The following is a 22,681-nucleotide window of genomic DNA, read 5'->3' as shown; positions in this document are numbered from 1 at the left end:
CGTGCAACTAGGAACCTTGGGCTCTTCAGACCACACAGGTTCTTCTGTATCTGCCCTGTCTACAGATTCACATTCACTTAGGTTCTTCTTATCGGCCACTTGGCTTTATTTGCAGTTTCACATTCTGCTGGCTTCTCCCGATTAGCCTCTGGGCTTTGCCATACCGTATTTATTCACAAAGTTCACTTTGCAGTGATTTTAGTTTATTCCACACATTTCTGTCATGTCTTTCACACTTGCGTTCATATTTCATACGTTGTTTTCAAATGGGTACTTTCCCATTTAATTTCCATTAGTTCCTAGCTTATGCTCGTAAAGTTTTCATTCAGTTCGGTATTCAATATTTATGCTTTTTCCATCATTATTTGCTATGCCGCTTCATTTTCAGCATACCTATGACTTTGTTTTTTTTGCTCACTCTGTGTATGCTTTTCGGCTCACTCAGCATTAATTCTGCTTATATCCAGCCCTCTTGGGCACCCCAGTCTCAAGTGATGCTCCCTTTCACTCACTGGACTCCGGCGGTCCTGTCAGGTAGCTGCGCTGGACTCATTCTGCTCTGCCTGCCAGCTTGCCTTCAATTGTGAGCTTCGTGCGCACCATTGATGCCTCACTGAGATTGCCACCAGCTCCGCTCTGCCTCGGCGGACACTGTCAGTGGTTTCCTTTTTTTTCCCCATGCTCGCAGCTCCAACTGCATTTCCCGGACCATGGAGGCTCCCGCACCTGAAGATTTCCAATGGCCCAACTTCTCCTGGGCTCCACAGGTCTCCGGGATTGTCTGCCGGCATGCTGGTGTCTCTGCAGGACCCACCACGACTGCCTCCTCAAGAGCAGGGTCCCCTGCTGGTCTCCCCCCACACAGGCCTCCCTGTGGCTCTATTTGCTGTTCTTGTGGTCTCTTCTTATACACCTGCAACCCCTTGACAGGTGTGAGCTCTTAATTGAACTTGCCTGACTATAATTAGAAGGACATGCCTGGCCTTCACAGTACTCTGCAGGCATCTTTCTCGTCCGAGTACTAGAGTGGTGAAAAAAGTTATTGGTGTTCACTACTCCTAGTCGCCTCTTCCTCGTAGTGGCATAGGAAATATGTGGGAAAATGAGGAGAGATTTGACAATTGGGGGGTTGGGCTGGTTTTCAACAGGGAAAGGGGGATACCATGTCTCGCCTGTGGGTACCCCACTCCCAATCCCCCTCCACCTAGGTGATCCTCCCTTGCTTCTCCACCCCCAGGGTCGATATTCAAGAGCGATGGACTTTCCCTGGCAACCTGAGAAGAGGATCCCGGGGAGAGTAGGAGTGAGGAAACCCTAAGGTTTCTCACAACATTCAATGGCGGGTTTCACATTAAATTGATCACTTTCCACGTGGTCTTCATTTTGTATTTCCGGCAAAGAAGCGCAAATACATATTATCTACATTGTCAATCTTCATAGGTCAGTATATGGGGCACAATGCACGTTGCTCTGCCATACTATGCAAACTGTTTTCTCAATGATGCTGCTAACATTCATCGCACATCGTCTAAACTGCTTCATTTTCAAAAGGGGATTATCTGCCGATTGTATAGCCCATGTTTTAGACACACATTGTTCTGCCGCTTTCCCAACCCATAGCCGGGTTAACGACTGTACTAGGCGCATCATTTCTACAAGACGGTTAGGGTTCAACATGTGACATGTTTTCACGTATCAAATTATCTGTATAAGATATTTCCAAACATTCATGAGCATCCTGTTGGGGATCATCAATTTTATATCCATGGCATCAGCTGTGAAAGTGTTGCTGTAAACACGTTTTCACAACTACGGCTATGAACCCCTGAGTAGGTAGGATATCAATCCAGGTCACAACTGCTGTGTCCATATTGTCTTTAATGCTATCGGTGTCAATTAGTGAAATACATTGCTCACATAGGCTGTTATCGCGATCCCCCAGGTTTTCAATTTTGGTTTGAAGAGCAAACACAGTAAATATTGATAGTCTCTGCTACAGCCTGGCTCTCCTCTTTACCCTCCACTTCATCAGTTAGCGGCTGTAAACTAAACAAAAATACATGGTTTTAAGTACAAGCTAGTTGTCACACCACTACAAAATACAAACGTTCGCTTTAAAAATATAGCCACCGGTTGGCACGTCGTCCGATATCCAGTCCACATGGGCTCTTGTTTTTCACAAAGCCCAGAGGTGTGGTGACTCTCTAGCATTTTAACTGTATCCTTTTGCATGACCATGGACTTTAATCCACTGTCTCCAGACTCTACTTTGTCTGTAAACGATTGCATGGAATTCGTTCCGTGGGGTTGCTCCAGAACCACATTGCCGTCCCATGTAGCCATTTCCAAGTTAGCCGTGGCTATGGCTGTTTCCTCCTTAATGCTTTGTATAAAATGTCTAACGGACCACCCCATAACAGTGGCATAAGCGGCGGCTCATTGCAGATAGAAAGTGTAGCCATGTTCTCACTGAGCTACCCAGCTTCACGGTCTGCCATCAAATCCTGTGCGTCTGCCGTCGCATCAATACCCACAAGAAAATAAGGTGCATAACCATCATTGGAATCGCCAGAACCTCTGTGCGCTGCTTTCCCCTCGTTGTAAATGTAGTGGTTCATATTGCAGTTTCCTCGACACCATGCTGGATGGTGCCTGGGAAGGCTTCACCTCACTGAGGAGGCACAACTAGGCTGAAACGCATGTCTGGGGTTGCTGATGGTGCTCTTGTTCAGAGGGGAGTTGCCTACCATTTCGGTGCTGGACTGCCCTTTTGGGTGGCACCAGACTGATGGGATAAATTGATATTTCTCCTCTGTGAAGGGTGCAGTGAACTAAAACGTGGTTGTAGACCCTCCTGAGTGGAAGAAATTGCATAGAACTGGGTATTTGACCCCTGTTGGTTCTCAATAGAGGGGCTCCAAAACACTCTTGTTTAATCTCCTTGTTAAGTGATCTTATGTTCCTTACCTCCTGTTTTCATGTAATCACAAACATCAGAAGAATTAAAGGTTATGTTAGTTCTAATGGGAAACTCACCCAAACGTTACATCTAGGACTCGGGGAGCGTCATAAGCGGGCACAAGGACGTAGAGGACATGTATCCGGGTCAGAGGCGCCTGGTTATATGGGCCCATAGGTCCCAGGCCGCACCAATAAATAAGGTACTGGGGCTCGAGGGCCTTGACATGAGAGCAGCTTCATGGGAGTGTTCAAGCAAAGATCCTGCTCTGCTCTCCTGTACAATGTCAGTCATTCAGTTTCTCACAAAGCTGCCATTTACAGCTTTTTGTTAGTTAAAAGGCCAGCAATCAAGGCAGAGGCCCATGAAGGCAAGTTCATCATCAGTGATCTTTTAATGTGCAAATCCCCATGAAAATTGCTGAAGTTCTGATGTCGACACTGATGGATTATATACATTTAAAACCGAATTACCACCATAGCTGGTTGCTTAGATGACTGGAAGGAAAATTACCAAGAAGTTTGATTGTAATTATTTGTTGTGCAGAGCACTTTATTCACATAATGCATCATTGAAGTGCACGTGTTGTTCAGGTGGCTTAATCATACAGTTCACTGGAGAGCATACAGACATGTCTAGTTGTATCATGACAGTTTCAACAGAACATCCAGAATACCCTCCTCTACCTCTGTCACTTGTTGAGCTACATTTTTAATGGAAACTCAAAACTATAAGCACCAAAATACAGGGAAGGAATAGTACAGTTTCCACCTCTCTCACCTGACACAGGGTATATAGTTAGGTTATCAAACTGCTGTACACTGACCGTGCTCTACACCATGACCTCAGAGTCTAATTAAGCTGTCTGATGTCATGTGCGAGGAGGACATCCAGTCCAGATTCTATTTCTTAGCATTTTGGTACCTCCAGTTCTGCATTTATAGTGGAATAAGGAGAAGTGGATGGAAGAAAGCAAAGGAGCAAAGCAGGATGAAACACTCCAGGCTGACGTGTAAGGGAATATTTCTCGCCTTCCCAACAACCTTACACAGCAAGTAGTTAGTAGTGGGAAACAGCTGTTTTAGCTTTTTAGGCAACAGCACTTTCCACATATTTATTGGCAAGTCACAAAATGCAACCCGCAGTTGAGAAATGGTAGGGCTGGAAAAGTGCTATGAAGTGACTGCGTTTACCCGTTTGGCGCCTTACTCACAGGTCAACTATCTGTAAATAAATAAATGGGCATGCCAATGGACGGCTCCGTGAAACTGAAGGCATTGTTAGAATTCCCTCTCTCTAGAGCTCTCTACCTGTTCATGTCGGGGTGAAAGTTTTGAATTATTCTTAACCACTGGCACTGCTGTGGGCAACATTCCACACCACTGTTTGTTAGCTTGTCGGCGCCATTGCAGAAGGGGACCAGCTATATGCAAACCCTATTGAAACTGCCACCACTGGGGAAGACCCACCGAAACTGCTAGCCCACACCCCCTCTGCACAGAAGCGCAAGCAACCCAACACATATTTTGGCCTTAATGGGCCTCATCAGTGAGGTGAAGCCTGGTTTCCTGTGACGCAACGGATGCACATCTGGGGCTGAAACATGGCTATGGTTGCTCGTGGTCTCTTGCAGTCCCCTTTTGCAGTGATGTCATTTCACCAAAATGCCTGGGGTAGCAGAAGTGACATCACATGACCCATCTCCGACCCCAGCCTGAAGTGACATCCTGGGAAGCGATGGAACACAACCTTTCACCCCTTGACAAAACAGGAAGTGGCATCACATAGCATTGTTCCTAAGTACACCATGATAAATATGGTTATGATATCACTATAATGTGACATACATTTCATACAAGAATGAATCACCATATGTTTACATGTCTGAATGTTTTCCAAGTCAGAAAGCAAATTACACTCTGTAATGGATGCCATTAAACTGGTAACAGATTTAACAGCAGGCCAGTTCATCTGCAGGTCTGGTGCAAAGGTGGCCACATGTCAAGCCTGCATGGATCTACTTTTCAGGCTTTGGAGGTTGGCAAACTACATACCACTGGGAGGGTTCATAACTATGTTTTAACGAATTTAGAGTAATGCAGAAAAAGCTGCGCACTCACACGGCAGGCATCCCGTACTCTGGGCACTCGTTACCTCATACATGCAAACAAACATCCTGAACAGCATGCCAGAGAGAACGAAAAGATAGACACATTACAACAAAGCATGGATTGTGGCACAATGAAAGCACGGCCTACTTGATTTGCTATGGTCAAACATTTCTACAAAAAAGATTTTGTCAAGTCACTGAGGACACTGAGATGGAATGTCTGGTGATGATCGTAACACAGACAACGGCCGAAAAAAGCATGCGATAACTGCAACTTGTGAAAAGCAAAATACATATAGTTTTTGTCTGTGTTGTGAATTTGAGGTGTTCAAGAACAGACTAAATCATTGGCTCACCCCCTGAAGTGTGCCTAAAATAAACCTTTAACAAGTCTAGCAATTATTGTATAGAATTCCAAAAACACTATTTGTTGTTCCTATTCTTTCTTGTTTAGGGTCACTGCGCAAAGTGTTACACTTGTGGAACCCCTATTTGCTTTTTAATTTTTTTAAATTTTTTTAAAGAGGCCTGATCAAGAAAGCCCGCCACTCCAGAAACAAAGAGCAACATGTTGCTGGCCACAGCCCAGGAACTCCCATTTAAAAAAAAAAAATAAATGAGAAAAAAAATGCTTTTTTTTTCTGTAGGGGTAGCAAGGGAGATGTTGGGTTCTATATAAATTAAAATGCAGGTGAGCTTGGTTCCATATGGAATGTTCATGTAGAATGTTTATTGATGTTTAGAGGGAACGTTCTTTTTGAATCAGTTGGGGGCTTGCTTCTGTTTGCTACCAGACCGGTGGATGCCTTCTCCCTGTTTTAATACTTGTCACCTACATTTGCACCGCTATACGTCCATCCTGATATCTCATTGAATAAAGTGTACATCTGAACTACAGACCGTGTGCCTCATCTTCAATATTCATGATGTACAGTACAACTCAACATTGGCGACGAGGATGGGATCGAGCAAAGTGCCCCATCTTTGCTCGGAGGTAATGGCACTTGCGACGTGTGTGTGCAGAGGACGGCAAGGTGAAGGAACCTGGCAGCTACAGCATCGATAGCGTGCACAGGGAAGAAAACCTACATGAGGTGAAGCGCGCATGGAGAGAGGAGCCGGCGCTTACCGGGTCTGCTAACCGTCCCCTCATCCATATGATGTCTCCGCGCCCGAGGGGGTGGATGGAGCCCATACTGGCATAATAATGGGCTGCACGGCAGGTAACAGTGCTGCCTGGAGAGGATGCCAGCACACGGAGCTGACCGAGGTAATTGAATGCAGATTCCTGGAATTGTGTACCTCGATTTCCTGTGAGAGCCAGACGTGTGCTGAGAGCGGAGACAGGACTGTGTTCCGACATACAAGTGTGAGTAATAGCTTGTTGTGGGTTGATGATATGAGAGGCTGTTTGGGATCACCGGAACTGCGGGTCTCCCAGAGTGTTGTGGTGACGTCACTGAGAGGAAGGGTGACTCCTTCGTGCCACGCGAGTGACGGTTGGCCTGAAGCGAACACACTGCCTCATTTAAAGGCCATGGGAGCACGGGCTGTTTTCTCTATGGGAGGTTGGCCTTACATCACAGCCATCAGCAAGATGAGAGAGGGTATGACTAAGAGCTCATCAAGGGGCGAGCCCGGTACTGACATGAGACATGAATTGAAGGCGAGGTTATGGTTTGCTTCCGGATGTTTCGGGCGAAGGCGAGGACACAGAGAAGAGTTTGCCGAGGAGTTTTATTAAGGGAAACAAAGATATAGTAAGTGACAATAAAGGTTTATGTACTGCATGTGACTGGTCGGATCAGGATTGCAAGGCAGAAAAAGCTCAAGAGCCAACAGGAAAGTGGCTGGACGACGCTCCATCCAATTTCAATTGGATTGATGAGATTTTTGGGAACTTTACGGAGCTGCCTTCACGGGTTGATGAGTTATTGGGAGGTGCTCAAGTGTATCCTGTCATTACAGAGGAAAGCAACTATTCAGAGTTGGCGTGGGTTGATGAATATTTTGGGCATTTTAAGGATCCATTGAGGAAAAAAATATTTTGTTGACCTGGCTCACAATAAAAAGATAAGGTGGGGTTGATGATGAAATATTACCAGTTTGTCATTTGCACTATGGTAATTATGTTTTGCACCTAATAACCCTTCCTTTGCAGCATTTTGGTTATTTTGTTGGGATTTTTGGTCCTTCGCACTAGGTGCTTTCTTATAAGATGTGTGTTTTGGTGGAATGTGTGACAGTAAAAGGCGCAAGTTTTAGTGAACTTGTTGGCCTTCGCACTAGGTGCATTGTAATGAGTTGGGTGTTTTGGTGGGACGTTTAGTCCTGGTAAAAGGTGCAACAGTTTTGGTGAACTTGTTGGCCTTCGCACTAGGTGCATTGTAATGAGTTGGGTGTGTTGGTGGGACGTTTAGTCCTGGTAAAAGGTGCAACAGTTTTGGTGAACTTGTTGGCCTTCGCACTAGGTGCATTGTAATGAATTGGGTGTTTTGTTGGGACGTTTAGTCCTGTTAAAAGCTGCAAGTGTTGTTGAACTTGTTGTCCTTCGCACTACGTGTATTTTCATGAGTAGGGGATGTGTGGTCCCAGTCAAAGGTGCAAGTTTTGGTGAACTTGTGTCCTTTGCACTACGTGCATTTGGAAGTATTTGGGTGGTCTGACGGTCTTCGCACTGGGTGCATTTTTTGACTAGTGGGATTTTGGGTCTCACTTAGTGGTGGTCGTTTCGCACTAGCTGAAATTTTGAGTTGGTGGAATTTTGTTCTTACCTATTGTGTGGATGTGTGACGTTGGTGTCAGGTCGTTGGGGATTGCTTGCTCCATCACTGGCTGTGTAATCACAGGTTTTGGTGGATATAGTTTCCCAGGAGCTTGGACAACTTGGGTCAAGTTTGAAGGGATTGTGTGTCCCGGTGTTTGCCGTCTTGCGGCTTAGTTTAATTAGATATGGAGTTCCCCCTATTTTGACAAAGTTATAGTTGGGAACACTTAACCCAGCATATGTGCACGCATGTGTTGCGTTATTTTTTGTATCACACTTTTGTACCTTGCTCACCCCAGCATATCTATGCAAGTTGATTTTGTTTTGGGGTGACACAACAGTTACATTGTTGTTAAACTTCCACTAGAGCGTTGTTTCTTTCTTCCACACTTTAAGGTAGGATGGTCTTAGGTTATCTCCTGTAATACTTGTTAGGACTGTTCCTTCTCAAGGAGTTTGAACCGTGATTAAGTTGTGGGTTTAGTATGGACCATTTTGGGGGGCCGGTTCCCGCATTGTGAGGGTGAGTGGTAATGGCCTGCCACAGCTCAGATGGTTATGGATTGACTCATATTGAAGGACCATTGATTTTGTGGTGAAGAGTACAATTGTTGTATCTAATGAATTTCATGCATTATTATCTATTTATTTTGATGCACTATACCTGATGAATTTTATGCAATTTCACATATTTACATGGATATGATTTACTCTTTCAAAGGTTAAAGGGGGAAGATGTGTTGGGTTCTATGTAAATAAAATGCAGGTGAGCTTGGTTCCATATGGAATGTTCATGTAGACTGTTTATTGATGTTTAGAGGGAACGTTCATTTTGAATCAGTTGGGGGCTTGCTTCTGTTTGCTACCAGACCGGTGGATGCCTTCTCCCTGTTTTAATACTTGTCACCTACATCTGCAACGCTATACGTCCATCCTGATATCTCATTGAATAAAGCATACATCTGAACTACGGACTGCGTGCCTCATCTTTAATATTCATGATGTACAACTCAACAGGAGACCTCAGGGGTAGCAAGGGAGACCTCACCGGTCGCAGTTGCGACCCCTGTCAACCCCCAAATGTCATCCCTGCCCCTTTGGACTGGGACCAGACCTGATTTGCATACAGTCTTTCACCTTCTGCATTAGAAAGCAGGAAAACAATGACTAGGAGGGTCGCCCAGAGAAATGGCCATGGTTATGATTAATTCAAAACCTTCCAGCCATCACCTTTTCATATGTCAGCCCAAAGAGGACGGGTAAAGCCAGACTTGGGTCTCAAGCCTGCCGAGGCTAGAGACCAAAGCTACACATCACTGACACTCGATGGATACAAAACGTGACTGGGTTGCTTGTTGTCTCGTGGGATGTTACCTAGCAGTTCAGGCTTGACTGCCCCTTTTGCGGTGGTTGGGACCAAGTCTATTTGCATATGGTCTTACCCTTTTCTGTAATGGCTTGGCAGGCTGAATAGTGACGGTCTGGGGGTGGTCTGGGGACTGTGCGTATGATGAATTGAAAACGTTCTAGTCATCACCCGTCAGTTTTGCTTAAGTGTGAAATAATTCACCAGCAATGGTCTCTGGGCTGACACCACCCAACAGTGATGTGACTTTTAATTCTGCATTTGTAAAAGGAAAATAAAACTGATGCAAGCCGAAAAAACAGCCAGCAGAACATCTCCACTCTAGACAAGACGACACAACAGCACTATGTCTGCATAGTTTTGAGGCAAGAGTGTAAATGGAGACGTGATGTTAGATAACAGCGGGGGTAGATTGGTTTTATTAGCCTTCAAAATGTTCTTTTGGTGCAGACTACAAACGTGTTGCTAAACAATCCAAGGTATAACTGTGTTCCACATTGCTAGATGAAAAATCTCATCATCATTATTCCACGGGGGGGGGGGGGTTTCTGGCGAGGTGTGCCTCTGGCAGTATCGCGCAGAGGCTGATATTCGCCTGTGTTTCTCCCTGAGGACAGGGAATTGCATCTGGAAGAAGTGAAAAGTACACTTTTTAAGGTGATTGTTACCGACCCCGAGGTTATTGCCCCCTAGTTAAGGACTACTATTTGGGGAAGGGCCATCCCAATTACGGTCTATAAAGCGATTAGCACACAATACTGTACAAATAAAAGGGAAAGTGAATGGTTTTGGCCTGCTGTTAAAGACCTAATTATTGCAATATTTACTAGAACAGAGATTGTAGAGTGCATTTTGATCATTCTGACACGAAGGGGAGACATATAATGGAGTCCATGAGAGGATACGTTTTTTATAAACACTGAAAATGTCCTCTTCGCGCTTGAATCTTTGCAGCACCATGTCAGACCTACCAAAATGTAAGCTTGTTTCCTAGAGTTCTCGCACTTCTCTTCAGCAGGCCATCAACCCACTAAGCTTTGTTAGCATCATTGTCTTGCATGTATAGAAGTATGTAAGTATCTGAACACACAACGCTAATCAATTTGAAACAGTGTGTGGAAGGATGTCAACCGGGTCGGATTGGTCCATCGGCCATTCAGCCCGTGGCCGGGCTGAAATCATGAGGTGGGCGGGGCCCTGAGGGGTGGTTAATGAAGCCCACACCTGGGACGGTTTGGTGTAATGTAACTTATTTTATTTTAAGTAACATAAGTTACATTGATTTCCTTTGCGGCCCGCCGCGGATGGACAGAAAGGTAACACCGAAGTGTTCACTTTCTTTCATGAATGCGGAGGACCGGCGGCCAACCGTGTCAGAGTGCCTGCTGTAGGCAGCCCCTGAGCCAACTGCTGCGACACCATGGCGCCAGCAGACAGTGTTACTAATTTACAAAACACTGGAATTGTGTTGGTACATAACATGACAGAGTCCCGGGCCGGCGGCCGTGTGCATTTGCAAGTTGCAGATTCTATGTCAAGACTCAGAGGCTCAGATTATGCTATTACTTCTCTTTACTAACTCGAGCAGCAACCATTACAAAACAAAAACATGGAAAACAATAACAAAAAACTACAATTCCAACAAAACTCAGCATTTTTGTAGTTCGTTTTCCATAGGTTGAAAGAAACACCACGTGATCCATTCCTCCAATCATTATCTCTTCTCTCCTATAAGCCTCCGTGTTCCTAAAGTCCTTCCTCTTTCTTTGCTGCTCGAGCAGCGAGATAAGTACCTTTATTGTATTGTTTTATGTGTAATGTTGAATGTTAACTGTGAATCTTTGATGAAATAGCGCGCGCGCGCATTGACAGGTGAGCGCGTAGGGCTTGGCGGAGCAGATCCGCGGTAAGGACGCGACGGGACTCTCGTTCCGGCGTCGGTTTTCCCTCTAGGGGGCGTTACAGGCACGGAAGTTCGCAACGGCGCGACGGGACCTCAGAGGTTCCGGCGCCGTTGCGAACTCGTAGAGTGAGGAAGTACGAGTGTCACGGGCTCGTAAATATCGATCGATGCGGCTCGTAAATTTTAATATATTTGAAGCCCGTTGATCTCCGGAACGGGCAGCCTGTGTGCTCTGAAGAGACACGGCTCTTTGACTTGATGAGTACGCCACCTAGTGGCTGAAGTTGATATTGCAGGCTTCAAACCTGCTCAACAAATTATAAGCTGGGGGAACAGCTAGAAATCACTGACCCCTCATTCTGCCACTGGGGAGGAGGTGAGCAGAGGTCATACATCTGCTTGACGGGCTCAGTCCCAGGTAAGACTGTTATTACCACGGGGTCTCGCCTAGCTACTGGTGCACAATTTTGACGGGGGCAGCCCAAGCAAACTGCGCAAGGCACCTTGATAGTGCTACAGGGGCACCAAACATGAGTGATTACACTGATGACTCGGACGGCCCCCATGTCAGCGGGCGCCGTATGACCGAAGCGGTGCAGTTTCTACAGAGCGCCGAGAGGCCCCGGGAAGAGAGGGGCATTTTGCGAAGCCTGGCGGATCTGTCCCAGGGTAAGGCTCGCAAAAAGAGAGGGGGAAGTAAACACAAGACCCGCAGGGACCGTAGCGCCCAGACCCCCCCGGGTTCACCCCACAGATCGGGGAAAAGGAAGGCGAGATCCCATGAGAGAAAGGTCTCTAGCTCGAGCGAGTCGGACAACGACTACTGTAGGAGCAGCTCGAGGTCCGAATTTTACACCTCCTCAGAAGACCAAACCTCCCCGGAGGAGGAAAGTCGTCCTAAGAAAAAAGGCAGGAGGGAAGAAGAGGATCTGCTCAAAGGGGAGTTCGATCCAGATGATCTTATCCACCCCAGGTCCAATGAATGGGACCCACCGGAGAGGATCGCAGAATACCTGAGAAGGCGTCTGCGGGCTCCGTTAAGCAAACAGGCCAGGTCCAAGCTGAAATCTGAATGCCCAAGACCAAGGGTCCCGGACGGAGTAGCGGAGACCCCAGAGATTGACGAAAGGATTTTGACGTTCCTTGGCCGGTATGGCAGGGACGTAAAGAGGGGCATCGACAGATCCTGGCGGTCCTGTCAGGACAAGGTACTAGACATGCTAGGACCGGTCACCAAGATCTGGCAGCTGGCCGAGGAAGCGAAGGCCAAAAAAGAGCCCATGGACCCGGATATTATATCGGGCTGGGCTCAGAGAATCATCTGTCTGCTTGGCAACGCTAATATAGCGTTAGCGACCGAACGGAGGAGGTTGATCCTGATGAAGCTGGACTCCAGGTTGGGAGAGATGGCGACGTCAGAGCAGGCCACAGCAGCGAGAGGCAAGCTCTTCGGCGACCTGTTCATAAAGGACATGGCAAAGTTTGCCAGTACTTATGTGTCGATGGACAGAGCCCAGTCTTCCTTGAAGAAGATTTTTGGTCGAAGGGTTTTCGATAAGGCTGGAGGAGGAAGGGGCCGCTTGTCCAGCCGCGGCCAGCACAGAGGTTCCTACAGAGACAGAGCCTGGAGACAGGAAGACCGGAGGTCCAACCCCTTCTTTCCTTCTAGAGGAAGAGGCAGGGGTAGGGGCTGGAGAAACAACGGCAGGCAACAACACCAAAGTAACTCAGGTGAGAAATATGGTAGTCGCAGAGGGACCGGAGGCAAGCATCCCTCCAGTGGGGGGGAGAGTGAGATTGTGTGTCAAAAATTGGGAAGAATTGTCTTCAGATGCTTGGATAAGGCAGACCGTAAGAGGTTTTCTGTTAGAGTTCTGGCAAGAGCCTTATCAGAGAGTATGGCCGAGACGGATAAGGTTCAGCAGAGAAGACGAGGATCTTCTGGACAAGGAGGTAGAATTGCTAAGGGCAAAAGAGGCAATCGGTCCAGCGTTAGAAAGTTCAGGGTGTTTCGTGAGCAATCTGTTTTTAGTCAAGCTGCGACACAAGGTCAGACCAGTAATAAACCTGAGGGGTTTGAATTACTTTCTGGTGTACAGACATTTCAAGATGGAGGGCATCCACCTCCTAAGGGATGTTCTTCGGCAGGGAGACTGGTTAGCGAGAATAGATCTCAGGGATGCGTATCTAACGATTCCGATTCGACCAGAACAGACAAAGCTCCTTCAGTTCCTTTGGAAGGGACGGAGGTGGGAGTTCAAGTGTCTTCCCTTTGGGTTAGCGTCGGCGCCATGGGCTTTCACCAAACTTTTGAAGCCAGTGGTAGCACATCTGAGAGAGCAGGGGATCAGACTGATTATTACCTGGACGACATATGTCTGATGTGCCAGGCCAGGGAGGTGTTAGTCCAACAGGTACAGCTAGCTAAGGGGTTGCTACAACGGTTGGGCTTCCTGATCAACTGGGAGAAATCTCAATTAGTGCCAGTTCAGGAGATGGAATTTCTGGGGTTCAACTTAGAGACAACCCAGGGTATTCTCAAGTTACCTTTAGCCAAGGTCAACTCTGTCAAGAAGGAGATCAAAGGGATGATAATGAAGCGCGAAGTCTCTTTAAGGGAGATAGCAAGACTGGTAGGACGTCTGTCATCATCGATACAGGCGATATTCCCAGGGCCACTGCATTACAGAGCATTACAGAGGTTGAAGATCAGCCATCTCAGGAGAGGTTTTTCTTACGAACAGAAAGTCAAGCTATCCCAGGAAGCGAAGCTGGAGTTAGAATGGTGGTACTGCCACATGGAGGCCTGGAATGGCCGGGCGATATTCGGCTCATCCCCGGATCTGGTCATAGAATCCGACGCCAGCCGTTGGGGATGGGGAGCCAGATGTGGAGATCAGTCGACAGGAGGGAGATGGTCGAGAGAAGAGTTGGGTCTCCACGTCAATTGCCTGGAGCTTCTAGCGGGCTCTTTCGCGGTCCAGTGCTGGACACAGAAAGGCGCAAGATCGTCCATTCTCTTGAAGATGGACAACGTTTCGGCAGTCCGATACATCAATCGACTGGGCGGAACAAGATCTCAGAAGCTGACGGAGTATGCTTTTCCCCCGTTTTCTTTAATGGCCCGCACAGTGGCACAGGTCAGGCGTCAGCTAGCAACGGTGATTCTGATCACTCCAGATTGGAAAGGCCAGGCTTGGTTTCCAGATCTTCTGGAATTGTCGTTCGAGACTCCTATCAGGTTGCCAGCCAAAGAGGACATTTTAGTAGATCCGGCAGGGGAATTTCACCCATTGGTCAGGTCGGGGAGCTTGAGACTTCTGGCTTGGGCGATTTCAGGGAAAATTGGTCCAAGCCAGGACTTTCGGGCTCGGCTCAAGAGTTCATCAGGGAGTCATGGGCTCCAGCGACAGGAAAGGCATACAGAGTGGCATGGCATGGATGGAGTGATTGGTGTCTGGAGAGACAGGTTGATCCCTTATGTACAGATGTAGTGCACATAGTAAATTTTTTAGCAGCTCAGGCAGCGCAGGCGAAGGCTTACAGGACAATTAATAATTATAGGTCAGCGATCTCTGCGGGCCATGTTTACATAGATAATAAGACGGTGGGTGAACATCCATTGGTATGTAGGCTTCTTAAGGGCATCAGGTGTATGAGACCTCCTACTCCCAAATATTCGAGTTTATGGGATGTGAGTGTAGTTTTAAGAATGTTTGAAGCTTGGCCGGACAATGAATTTTTGTCTCGCAAGGCGTTGTGGGCCAAGCTTGCTACCCTTTGTGTCTTATTTCTTGTAAAAGGGTCTCAGATGTGAGAGCATTGGAGGTAAACGGGAAGTCCTTTTCACCTTCGGGGGTAGTATTTTTCATAACAAGAAGAACTAAGACGAATCTTAAATCTGTGGAATACATGGCCTTTCCTAACAAGCCTAAGTTGTGTCCAGTCAGGTGTTTGAGAGCATATGAACGGAAAGCGAATGAAGTGAGGCCGGCAGGAGAAAATCAACTATTGATAGCAATTAGAAAACCTTTTAGAGCAGTAGCGTCAGCCACTCTAGCTAGATGGGTCAGGTGGTGCATGGCGGAAGCAGGTATAGACGTGCGGCAGTTTGGAGCTAATTCTACTCGGGGTGCTATGGCATCGTCTGCTTTTTTGGCAGGGGCCCGCCTGGAGGATGTGTTAAAGGCGGCGGATTGGTCTAATGAAGAGACCTTTAAGAATTTCTATTTTTAAACCAGGGGAGCGAGTAGCATCGTTGGTGGTAGGTAAGCTTTAAACGAGCATAATCTGAGCCTCCGAGTCTTGACATAGAATACAGATTTTCCACACATTCGTTACAGAAAGTCATGATTCTATTAGACTCGGAGGCGAAAGGTTATTCCACCCAATGTCAATCGCTATTGTATAAGATATGTTGTTATGTTGTTATTCACGAATTTGCTTGGAAATAATGCAGTCTTGTTTTGCAGTGATATTGGTATTGCTATGCGATTGCCCACCCGTCCATGGTGAGGTTTCTAATGGTTTATATCTGTTTTAGGAACGGAACAGAAAGGGACAGCTTAAAGAGGTTACCGAATTCTAGTTGCCTACCGGTTGGGGCATGAGTTTTCAGATCAGCGAAAGAAAGAGGAAGGACTTTAGGAACACGGAGGCTTATAGGAGAGAAGAGATAATGATTGGAGGAATGGATCACGTGGTGTTTCTTTCAACCTATGGAAAACGAACTACAAAAATGCTGAGTTTTGTTGGAATTGTAGTTTTTTGTTATTGTTTTCCATGTTTTTGTTTTGTAATGGTTGCTGCTCGAGTTAGTAAAGAGAAGTAATAGCATAATCTTTCGCCTCCGAGTCTTTAATAGAATCATGACTTTCTGTAACGAATGTGTGGAAAATCTGTATTGCTTCGCGCCGTCATTATCTGGGTGCTGCTGCTGCTCCCCTCCTGCCCACCTCCCTCATCTCGCTTGGTCCTCCTCCTCTCGTGTTTGCGCTTCCCTGATGTCTCCTCTCCATTCTGCTCATGTTTCCTCCCCTGTCACACCCCTTTTAATCTCCCTCCTCTTCTGGGAGGCTGGTTTGCGGGGAGGAGCGGCTGGGTGGATCTCTCTTGTGTTAAACTTGTGCTCTCGCAGCAGAGTTCACATGGCTTTTACCCCCCTCCCCCTCTTCATGTTACAGACGGTGCCAACATCCAGGCAAGAGAGCCTCTATCAGAGCCACCCGTAGCCCCCTTTTATGGAAGTAACTGCCTTTCTGGACCTCGATGCCCTCTGAGCCGACGCCCGCTCCTGCCTCCGGAGCTGGACACCCTCTGCTATGAAGGGGCGACTGTGAACGGTAAGCCAAGCTTTCCTAAAGTGTACGTCGAGTTTACCCCCTGTGTGGGAATAGGGGGCGTATTTGCTGCTTTTTATCGGCATATCCCTGGTAACTTTTTCTTTGCACCAATTGATTTATCTAGAATTAACTGGTCGGTGGTGGGGTGGCGGCCTTGCCACTATCTGAGAATGCTGCGGATCCCAAGCACAAATCTCGCCCGTTGTTTAGTGCTGTCATCTTGTTGAACGCCCGCTGTCTGCGAAATCGCCTCGAGGCGCTATAACCTCTTCTATGGGGCTCCTCTTCATGGACGGGAGGCATGTTTCCGGGACATTGTGCATCGTCCCCCAGTCGAACCCCCTCCGTTCATATGGAAGTAACAATTCTAAAAGCCATTCGCAGCTACAGGACGCCCTCCCTGCCACAGTAATACCCTCTGTTTTTTTCAGATGCTCCTGCGGGTGATAACATTTCAAAGTGCGCTCATGCCAGCCTGCACTCCCTAGACAGTAACGCCCCCAACCCCCACCCCAGGCAGCGGCTCTCCCTCCTCCATGGCACGACCCCCATGTCCCATTTCTCCCTGAAGTCCCAGCAGGCTCTGTACAACTGATGTATGTTCTTCAACGGGCACCTCCTTCCCCCCACATGGCAAGTAAGTTGCAAGTGCTGTTTACAGCGTTTCTCCCCTCCCACTGAATCAGGCTTGGATTCCCAATTTGCAGGTGGGGCCCTGATCTCTTCAGTTCCACCCAAACCCCTGTGTCACAGCAGCCCAGCTCTGATCTTTCAGCTGGAGTAACTAAAGCCCTGCCTCTTAAAACTATTTTTTACCTGGAAGTATTTAGTTTGCGTCTGGTGGTACACTTTGACTCTGATGGTATGACTTTAGCTGCTTGAAATTCTGGAAAGTGTGCATAGCGCTGGTTGTATTTGTATCATTCAGATATATTTGCCTATTGGGAATTCTACGCAGCCATACGTACTCTGTGTGTTATGAAGACATGGAGCTTTAATTTCGCACCAGTTGTAACATTTCAAGAAATAGGGCCAAAGCTCCTCCCTTGCCTCGGCTGTTTCCAGTCCATCATTGTTGACCTGTTTTCCTCAGGATCATTGCTGATTGACTGGTATTGTAATGGCAACCTGAAGGGAAGACGCCATGGTCCTAGATGGGATAGGAAATCAAACAGTAAAAATATATGGGCTCCATCAAAACCACACAGGTGTTATGGCAAATACTAACATGCACCTGCTAGCTTTTAAAGATAAAAAACCGCTGAAAGTAAAGACAACATAAACATGTCTGGTGCTTTATTGCTAAAAGCCTTCCTTTTGGAGGTACAGTATGCTTGGTGGTGTAATCTCTTATTGCCAGGCCCAGGGGACATTTAACATGGCTCTGCCAGAGACACCGCAGGAGAAACGTGCAGCCTTCCTTCTAAGCAATGCTCTGCATACAGTGAGGGTAAGTGCGTGGGGCTTGCTTGCCGCGAGGCAAGTGTGGCTGGGGGAGGCAGGGGTTACAAGCACAGGACTGCGGGAAACTGAATTAAAGCACATCTCATCGCATTCAGCAAAGTAAACCCTTACTGGCGGTATCCTATATGTTTGGCTGAAATGAGATTACAAGTACACGAGGGTATGCTAACATGCACAGCAGCTCATGTGCCTCGCACTTCTGTGCACCTTTAAATTTGTGAGTCTACTGATTCTAGCCGTATTCTCTTGGGCAAACTTGTTGCATTCGGTAATTTTAATAGAAGGATGTTATAGAGGATGTTGAATGATAGCGGCATCAGCGGAAGCAGGGAATGTTATTTTATGGGTTGTGTTGTAATGTAATATTTGAGCATGAATGCAACTGGCAACTGGTCCTTTCCGGTGTCATCATTTGGCTGTACTGCTTATTAAATGCAACTCTATTTTCATTACTGGTGGCAACGAGTAGACATGCCTTAAGCCTGGTTCTGCAAAATAAGTATTTAGGTATGTGATGATGTTTTTTTTTAAAAAGAACAAAAGCAATGTTATCACTTTCTCAAGCGTTTTCACAAAACATAACATGCAACAGAGACAAGAACCCTCCATAAGTAGCATTTTCTGTGAAGTCTTGAATTGACGCAATTCATAGAGGATGGTTTGAGGCCATTTTTTTTAATTTATTTTTTTGAGGCGAAGGGTGTGCCACTTTGTTTTGGGTGTCCTAGCCTATTCCTTGTCCCATTCTGACCCTGGATGTCAATATCTCAAATAGTAACTTATCCGGCGTGTTCATGAATTTTAACACAACTGTTGTCCTTTGCTTTGTGATATTTTACTGTGGAAAACAACCAAGACCTTGTTTTTTCTGCTCTTTTGGAGCAGCTTATTTCGCATAACATGTTTTTATAGCAATGTTACTATTAAAAGGTTTATTTTTCATGTAGTTTGGTGATTTGTAGTCACCTTCATTAAACACGTTAATAGTTTAGCTTTTGAAGAAAACTAAGCAGAAAGCTTTGACTTCAGATAGGGTGGTGGTGCTGTATTCTGCCGGCTTCCTTTCAAACTGTAGGACCGGCAAACAATCCTGGCTTCCCGACTTAACCAAATGATGTAATCCTGGGCAAATGTATCATCGTGCTCTCAGCAGTGTCAAAAGAAAATAAATATGTATTTGTTGAGCTACCCTGGAATTCCAAGAGCTCCATTCTTCCTAAGCTTCATGAACTGATAATCGGGGTATCCGGTCATTGCATTGACAACCAAAGCATCGACAGCCAAACCATCTAAAAAAGAAAGCATCTAATGCATTTTTTTGGGATGGTAAAGGCTTTCGTTTAATAAAAATGGGGTTTTAAGGTTAAAAAAGGTGGTTAGGGCGACCCCATTAAAAAAAAAATGAAAAAAATGCATTAGATGCTTTTTTTAAAAAAATTGATGCTTTTTTATTTTAGATGGTATGGCATTAGATGCTTCGGCTGTCCATGGAATGACTATAAACCACTGATCTGAAGATTACAAAAGCTTGCAGATAAACGTTTCCCTTTTGTTTGGATCAACACATATGTGTGTGTGTACATACACTCCTTTCTTACAGTACATATTATCTGGCTTACTAAAGTAATGTTTTCATAGTTCATTGTAATGTATTAAGGGATGTCACTTTCTATGAAGCCATCGTACTCGACGGTCACATGAGATCACTTCCGATACCACTTGGTGATTTCAAGTCACTGCTTGAGCCGCACCAATGAATTTACTAAGTTGGCAGCCATGGAGATGGCACCTTACTTCTGCCAGTTTACAGGCTAAATACTCACTATGATTAAGCTGCCGAAAGACGCAGTGTTCTTCCAAACTTGTTTGAAAATAAAGTCGCACGGGACGTTCAGGAGCGGCTTTTTTCTTTTTAGTAGCCCACTGAACCACTCTGCGCGCTTCCAGCACTCTTGTAAATTCTGCCGACCCAGTATTTGATGATCAGGAGCTCTTCTAGCAATCCAATCCAGAGATGTAGCGCCTCTTGTTCGCAGCTGCCATGTAGTCGCCACGCCAAAAGTTCCCTAAAACAGATCAGGAAGTCCGCCGCTGGGGTGCAGTATCCGTTTTCAAGAGGACAGTGCTGCTTTCTGCATGGCTTGCTCAGAAATACGCAAGGAGGAGGAGGAGGAGCGCCTTGTGAATATCGGAACTCTGGAGTGACTCGCCCCCTGGCGGACGGACTCAAACAATAGTTGCATCAGTCTTCTCCCATCAGGCCGAGTGCAGCCGGCTACTTTGCAGCGCAGGACAGAGGGTTTGTATCCGGTACTTGTGTGGAGGCAGTGGCACCCGTCCCATGTGTCCATGGGTATCGGAGCCAACTCGAATCGTGACAGCGAGCATCAGCCACTGGACGTGGAAGAAGAACAGAGCAGCGGGGGGCAGCAGGCACAGGATGCAGAAGAGCCCCTGTTGTATGCTATCCTGCCTCCCATGGTAGATTGTGGGAGGCAGTGTTCGGAAATCTTCGGAGTCACGCCCACTTGATGGCTCCAGCCATACATGCAGCACGAAAAGAAAAGCTAATGTCATAGCCCGCCTACAGCCCGCCCTCCAACATCTCTGTTCCTGGGATTGGCCAGTGATCTGCGTAGCTCCACCCCTGTCCTAAAGTGCCCGTGTCTATCATTTAAGCAGTTCTCATATGCAGTGTTGACAGGTGCGCTTATTATAAGCGACTTTGGGATTCTTTTTGCCTAAAGTCGCTTATAATATTTGAAGGTCGCTTGTCGCGGTTTCTGTCCGCTTGTTTGAGCAGATGTGCGCGTGTAATTGGGCTTGTTTGCAAGGCAGCCAAACCCATTACACGTCGCAGCTCCACATCTCGTCCTGCACGGGAATGTGAAGCGGGTTCAGTAATAACCCCCCTGGAGCCGCGTAGTGTCCTTAATGGCCTGCAATTACACCTTTGTCTTCCTCGAGGGCTTCTCTCTCCTTTAACACATGCTTAGACATTTGGCACTGATGGGGCATTCGCATCTGAAAGGCCACTCACGGATCCTTACCTCAGTGCCCCATCAATGCCAAATGCCCGAAAATGTGCAGAACAGAAAGCCTCTTATGAAAGGAAGCCATGAAAAAGGATTGTTCTGCATTTTTCACAATAGCCAGCAAGAAGTTTCTGACAACCATTTCAACACAGTAGTGGAAAAAGAAAATGTAGTTCCGACATGCATTACTTCGCATTGTCATACTTCCAGTTTTCCATTAATTCAGCAAAAAATAAAGCTGAACCAAAAATCTTTTGACTGAGCATTTTATTTCTCGGAATTGATATATTACATGGTTGCTTTGGTAGATTGCAAATATAATTATCAGAGCGCTCAGTTACCATCCCATGCGTGAGGGAGCCATCCAGTCCAGGATTCTGCTATTTGACCGTTTTCCCCCACATTTAATTTAGGAAAACTACAAGTCCCAGAATTCCAATCAAAAACAGGACTGGATGGCTTTCCCGCAAATGGTAATGGAAACGTTTAGGGCTCTGCTCTGTATGGCAATTCTAATTTGGGCCTTGAAATACAAAATGTAATGATTTTTTACAAGGTGCAGCATGAAATATATGTGTTGTATTGCCCAAACTGTACAGTGGGTTAACATTCCAGCTTCACTGTTTAAACTGTGTGATCCTGGGCAAATAAACCCTTCTAGTAAACAGCACTGGCCTGAGCAAAGCTAACATTAATTTCCCCCCCTTTTTGTGCCAGTCACAAATGAGCCTTCCAGAGTACTGCCACAGCAGGAAATGGGTGAATCTTTGCTATGCCCTGTTATGCTATGTCTTGTATAGCATACAGTCTATCACTGTCACGGTTTCTTGGAATTTCAGGATCTACAGGAGGAGTGGTATGGGGCTAATTTAGGAGCAGGCAAGGTTGCTTTGTAGCACTGTTTTATGACTGCAGATATGAGAAGACGGGACTCTCTGTATTCATTTAGTGAGCTGTCTGGAGCAGTAGACAATTTAATATGATATGATACGGCATTTGTAACGCGCCTATACACAAGTGTTTCAATTTGCGTTAACGTAAATTGTTTGATTGTAGTGCAGGCCGGACTGGTGTTTGAGGAGTGTGGAGGATTGAGTTTGTGCATCTGTGGTGAGCTAGGGTACTAGGGATGTTCAGTTTGGACACCTGCCTTCTGGTGGTGTACATTATATTGTGTAACCTGTGCTGTTTCTATTTAACACAACTTAACACTATTGCTGTATTCTCTCTATGTATGTTTATGCTTTTGTGTTAAGTTTCTTACTTTTGAGACCTTTCTACAGCATTTTAGGTGTGTGCTTGTTTTTTCAGCTTCTTTTGATGGGAGGCAGCTTGTTTTGGGCTTCTTTTGGAAGGGCATTCAGCTTATTTTTTCTTTCCGACCTGGCAACACTGCTCATATGTTCTTCTTTTGTAGCAGCCGCAGTGTTGCCATGTCCGCTTATTATAAGTGACTTTGGGCTTGTTTTTGCCCAAAGTCGCTTATAATATTAGCAGGTTGCTTGTCGCGGTTTTTGTCCACGTTTTTCCTTAATTGTGTGCTTATTGTTCCACTTGTTTGCCAGTCTGGCTGACTTGGCCCCATTTACAAAAAAGAAAAATGAATATGAAAGGCGAACATGCCGTCCTGCCTAAGCAGTTATGCACACGCTGTGAGGCTCGGGCTGATTGCCTTCCTGATGTGAAGCCCCATGCAGCCTCCTGGACGGGGCTGTCTGCAGCCCCTTAACGACCT

General features: G+C 46.3%; 1 protein-coding gene and 1 long non-coding RNA gene across 5 annotated transcripts in view; one reads left to right on the top strand and one right to left on the bottom strand.

The window, feature by feature from the left end:
* Positions 1 to 20,520, bottom strand: part of LOC138580153 (uncharacterized) — a 461,264-nt gene extending 440,744 nt beyond the window's left edge. For both annotated transcript variants that reach the window (XR_011304186.1, XR_011304185.1), the window contains exon 1: positions 19,735 to 20,520. This is a non-coding gene — a long non-coding RNA (uncharacterized lncRNA). The remainder of the gene's footprint in view (positions 1 to 19,734) is intronic.
* The window catches only part of LOC138580152 (C-type lectin domain family 2 member D-like), a 357,666-nt gene that overhangs the window by 84,149 nt on the left and 250,836 nt on the right, over positions 1 to 22,681 (top strand). For 2 of the 3 annotated variants that reach the window (XM_069650477.1, XM_069650475.1), the window contains exon 2: positions 16,289 to 16,447. The exons of the other annotated variant lie outside the window; for it this stretch is intronic. In XM_069650477.1, coding sequence (XP_069506578.1) covers positions 16,289 to 16,447 — 159 coding nt within the window. The remainder of the gene's footprint in view (positions 1 to 16,288; positions 16,448 to 22,681) is intronic. 3 annotated transcript variants of the gene reach the window in all.

Source organism: Ambystoma mexicanum, chromosome 3p (assembly GCF_040938575.1).
Source record: "Ambystoma mexicanum isolate Mex_15411 chromosome 3p, UKY_AmexF1_1, whole genome shotgun sequence".
In the NCBI taxonomy this organism is placed as follows: domain Eukaryota; kingdom Metazoa; phylum Chordata; class Amphibia; order Caudata; family Ambystomatidae; genus Ambystoma; species Ambystoma mexicanum.
The sequence above is the reverse complement of the archived record's forward strand: the minus strand, read 5'-3'. Positions and strand labels throughout refer to the sequence as shown.